The 3,909-nt window shown below is 52.6% G+C and overlaps 1 protein-coding gene across 1 annotated transcript in view; it reads right to left on the bottom strand.

Annotated features, from left to right (window-relative positions):
* The window catches only part of RYR1 (ryanodine receptor 1 (skeletal)), a 179,040-nt gene that overhangs the window by 156,556 nt on the left and 18,575 nt on the right, over positions 1-3,909 (bottom strand). Inside the window, exons 13-16 of the mRNA XM_011973401.1 lie at positions 3,068-3,263; positions 703-838; positions 526-621; positions 321-439 (exon numbers count right to left, since the gene is read on the bottom strand). Coding sequence (XP_011828791.1) covers positions 321-439; positions 526-621; positions 703-838; positions 3,068-3,263 — 547 coding nt within the window. The remainder of the gene's footprint in view (positions 1-320; positions 440-525; positions 622-702; positions 839-3,067; positions 3,264-3,909) is intronic.

Genomic DNA, 3,909 nt, shown 5'->3' with positions numbered 1-3,909 from the left:
TGCAGTGAGCCAAGATCACGCCACTGCACTCCAGCCTGGGAGACAGTGCGAGACTCTGTCTCAAAACAAAAACAAAAACAAAAACAAAAAACAAAAACAAAAACAAAAAACATTTCAGAGATCTAACCAGGCATATCTGTGACCCAGAATCAACTTAAGAGCCATTGTTTGAGACCCCCGTCTTGAGATGAAAGCCAGTGGGAGTGATGTTTGAGATGAGATGGAGGAGGGAAGTGAGGGAGTGAGTGGAGTTCTGGGGCCCCGGGGAGAGGTCAGCGTTCACAGTTCAGAGAATGAGAGGTCAGGGGTGAGGGGCCAACCTTGTGGTTCCTCCCATGCTTGTCCAGGAGGGAGATGATAGACTTGATGTGATTCTCCTGGATGATGTTCAGAACCTCTGGACTCTCAATGAGGACACAGTACAGGACCTCCAGGATGCCTGCCAGGGTGCCCAGAATGAGAGGTGAAGCGGCCATGGTCATCCTCTCCCACAAGCCTCTGTCCCACTCCCTGGGGTTCTCCTACCAGATGAGGCCTCCAGCCGATCCAGCTTGCTGACCAGCCAGTCCAAGTTTGTGGAGAAGAGGGCACAGTTGCTACGATTGCCACGGATCAGAGAAGCTGAGGGGGGAAAAGGTGTCAGATCCAATAGGACTGGGGATTTGGGGTGTTCTCGGGGGAGTCAGGACTGGGACCCCCTACCCAGGAGTTCATAAAGAAGATTCACAATCTCTTTCCAGGACTCGGCTGCCTCCTCCCCTGCAAACTCGGCAAAGTGGGCAGCGGTGGTGTAGACATTTAGGCGGTCAATGCAATTCAGGACCAGGGAGAGCATCCCCTAGGATGAGGAAAATAAGAAGAGTCACAATAGGAGACCCAGTCCCTGCCTTCCTTGTCTGTCTTGGATTCACTAATTCATATTCCATCAACAACTAGTGACGGCGTGTTCCCAGATCTAAACCAGCCCCTTTGGTTTCATATTCCCAATCAGTCCCCTCGCTCTCCTCTCTTCCTTGGCCCCCCATACCTGTTCTTGTCCTCTCTGACTCTATCCCCAACATGAGATTCAGTCCATGATAATTCAGTCCCTATTAACACCAGGACTGAGTTTATGCTTCCCCTTCCTGCACTTTTCTCTCCATCCTACTCACTTCCAGGAACCCCACTCCTGGTCCTAATTGACCCAGTTCACTCTCCACACCAACCATCAGAAAGATTTTTCTCACTTTATCTTTTCTTTCTTTTTTTTTTTATATTTTAATCTTTTTTCTTATTTTATTGTGAATCATAATATACATACAGAAAAGTACATAAAACATATACAATCAATTCTTGTTATTCATAGTTATGTTCTATAAAGTCATTACGAACACTGAATTATCAAATACTGAACCACTGCTTCTAGGGGAAATACAGGGAGTCCCTGTGAGTCTGTGACAGCATTTTCATCAACCACTTATTACGTAACCTTGTTTTGAATGTTTCTGTTTAAAGACAGTTATTTAGTATACATGGTTGAGTCATTAACATTAAATTCACAGCCAATAGTACTATCACTCGTGCCTTAAGTAAGCTTATCTAACATATATTTTCTCAGTAAGGCACATCACAGCTTTCTTGCGCTTAGGAAAGCTAGACAGCACTTCAGCACTACACTTGGGAGACATTATAAACACTGAAATCAACGAAAAGGACAAAACTGTCTGGGTGCAGTGGCTCACGCCTGTAATCCTAGCTCTTTGGGAGGCTGAGGCGGGCGCATCACCTGAGGTCAGGAGTTGGAGACGAGCCTGGCCAACGTGGTGAAACCCCATCTCTACTAAAAATACAAAAATTAGCCAGGCGTGGTGGCTCACACCTGTAGTTTCAGCTACTCGGGAGGCTGAGGCAGGAGAATCATTTGAACCTGGGAGGTGGAGGTTGCAGTGAGCCAAGATCACAGCACTGCACTCCAGCCTGGGTGACAGAGAGAGACTCTGTCTCAAAAAACAAAACAAAACAAAACAATTGTTGTGTCTGCATCCTGGGGCCCAGATCGGTAGTGAGAGGAGCAGTGCCTCAAAGTGGAGAACACAACCAAAGTGGCATCACACTGACCGGCTCTGCCACTAACTAGCTGTGACTGTAGAGGACCAAAACCTCCTGTAGCTCCCAAAGCCAAAGTCCTCACCAAGGCCTGGCCCTCGTCACCTCTCTGCCCTCATCTCCTCCCACTCCCCCACCCAAGCCTCCCTGCTCCTATCACCACCTGACTGTGGAACATGCCAAACACGCTCCCACCTCGTGGCCTTTACACATGGCTTCCTCTCTTCCTCCAGGTCACCCTGCCTGACGGCTCTGTCTTAAACTGCAAACCCCAACACTCCCTACCCCTTACCTGCTGAATTTTTCTCTTTAGCAGTTATTACCATCTAATATGCCATATAATTTACTTATTTATTTTATTGATCTCCTGTCTCTCCCTGCTGTGTCAACTCCATAAGGACAGAGATTTTTTTTCTGTTTTGTTCACAGCTGGCCTCCTCTCCCTAATGCCCAAAGATCTATTTCTGGCCCCTCATCTCCCATACCCCACCCTGGTTCTGTCCGCCCACCCCGCAGACCCCGCGCCAGCAGACCCCGCCCGCTGAGTCGGCATCCCTACCTCTGACCTCTGGCCCCACCCCTGGCCTCACCTCCCCGGGCCTCACCCTATCCCTGAGCTTCACTCAGGCCCCGCCCCTCACCTCTTTTGTTCCATCCTTCTCTCCAGGCCCCGCCCCCTTTTCGGCCATACGCCCTGTCCCTTCCCACAGGTCGTGCCCACTAGCGCAGCAGGCCCGCCCCTCCCCAAGGCACTGCCACCTCGTGTTCTCACTGGCTGGGGTTCCTGTCCGGCTCCTCCTCCTGCCCCGCCCCCTTCTCAGACCCTACTTCCCCAGGTCCCTCAGGCCCTGCCCCGCCAAGTGCCGTGGCCCCGCCCCTCAGTGGCCCCACCCCCAGTGGTCCCGCCCCTCAGTGGTCCCGCCCCTCAGTGGTCCCGCCCACTGGGCCCATAGGCCGCGCTCCGCCCTCGTCACATCCTCACCTCCTCCTGGAAGAGACTCTGGCGGTTGCGCAGGCTTCGCAGCTTGCTCTGCTTCTCCTCATGCTGCAAGTCCTCGGAGGGCGGCTCGAAGTAGATGATGAGGTCCTGCAGGCTCAGGATAACGCCCTCGATGGGCAGCGCCGTGCCAGCCGGCGGCCCCGAGCCCCGTGGCTTCCCGCTGAAGCTGTCCAGGCTCCTACAGGGACCTCGCAGCTGTCAGCCAGGGCCGGGAGCGCTAACTGCCGCAACCTCACTCCCGCAAGACTCCCCCAGACCCACCCGTTTTACAGAGGGGGAGACTGAGACGGAGAGGGAAAAGCATTGGTCCAAGGTCACACAATGGCCAAGGGCAGAGCTGGGACTGGGACTCGACTCTGTGTAGGTAGAGGGAGGTCCCGGAACTCAGGGATGGAGAGGTCCAGGGTCCAGGCTTTGGGTGTCAGGGGTGTGAAAGTTGGGTGATGATCAGGAATGTGATCATGGTTGTCAAGGTCAGATTACGGGTCAAGTGTACAGAGGTCAGGAGTTTAGAGGTAAGGGGTCATGTGTATGTTATTGTTATTAATTTTTGAGAAGGGTCTCACTCTGTCGTTGAAGCTGGAGTATAGTGGCTCACTGCAGCCTCTGCCCCCCTGGCTCAAGCAATCCTCCCTCCTCAGCCTCCCATGTAGCTGGGACTACAGGCACGTGCCACCACACCTGGCAAATTTTTTGTAATTTCTTTATAGAGACAGGGTTTCACTATGTTGCTCAGGCTGGTCTTGAATTCCTGGGCTCAAGCGATCTGCCCGCCCCAGCCTCTCAAAGTGCTAGGATTACAGGCGTGAGCCACTGCGCCCAGC

Source organism: Mandrillus leucophaeus, unplaced genomic scaffold, assembly GCF_000951045.1.
Source record: "Mandrillus leucophaeus isolate KB7577 unplaced genomic scaffold, Mleu.le_1.0 Scaffold137, whole genome shotgun sequence".
In the NCBI taxonomy this organism is placed as follows: Eukaryota; Metazoa; Chordata; class Mammalia; order Primates; family Cercopithecidae; genus Mandrillus; species Mandrillus leucophaeus.
Note: the sequence above shows the minus strand (reverse complement) of the source record. Positions and strands in the feature narration are given on the sequence as shown.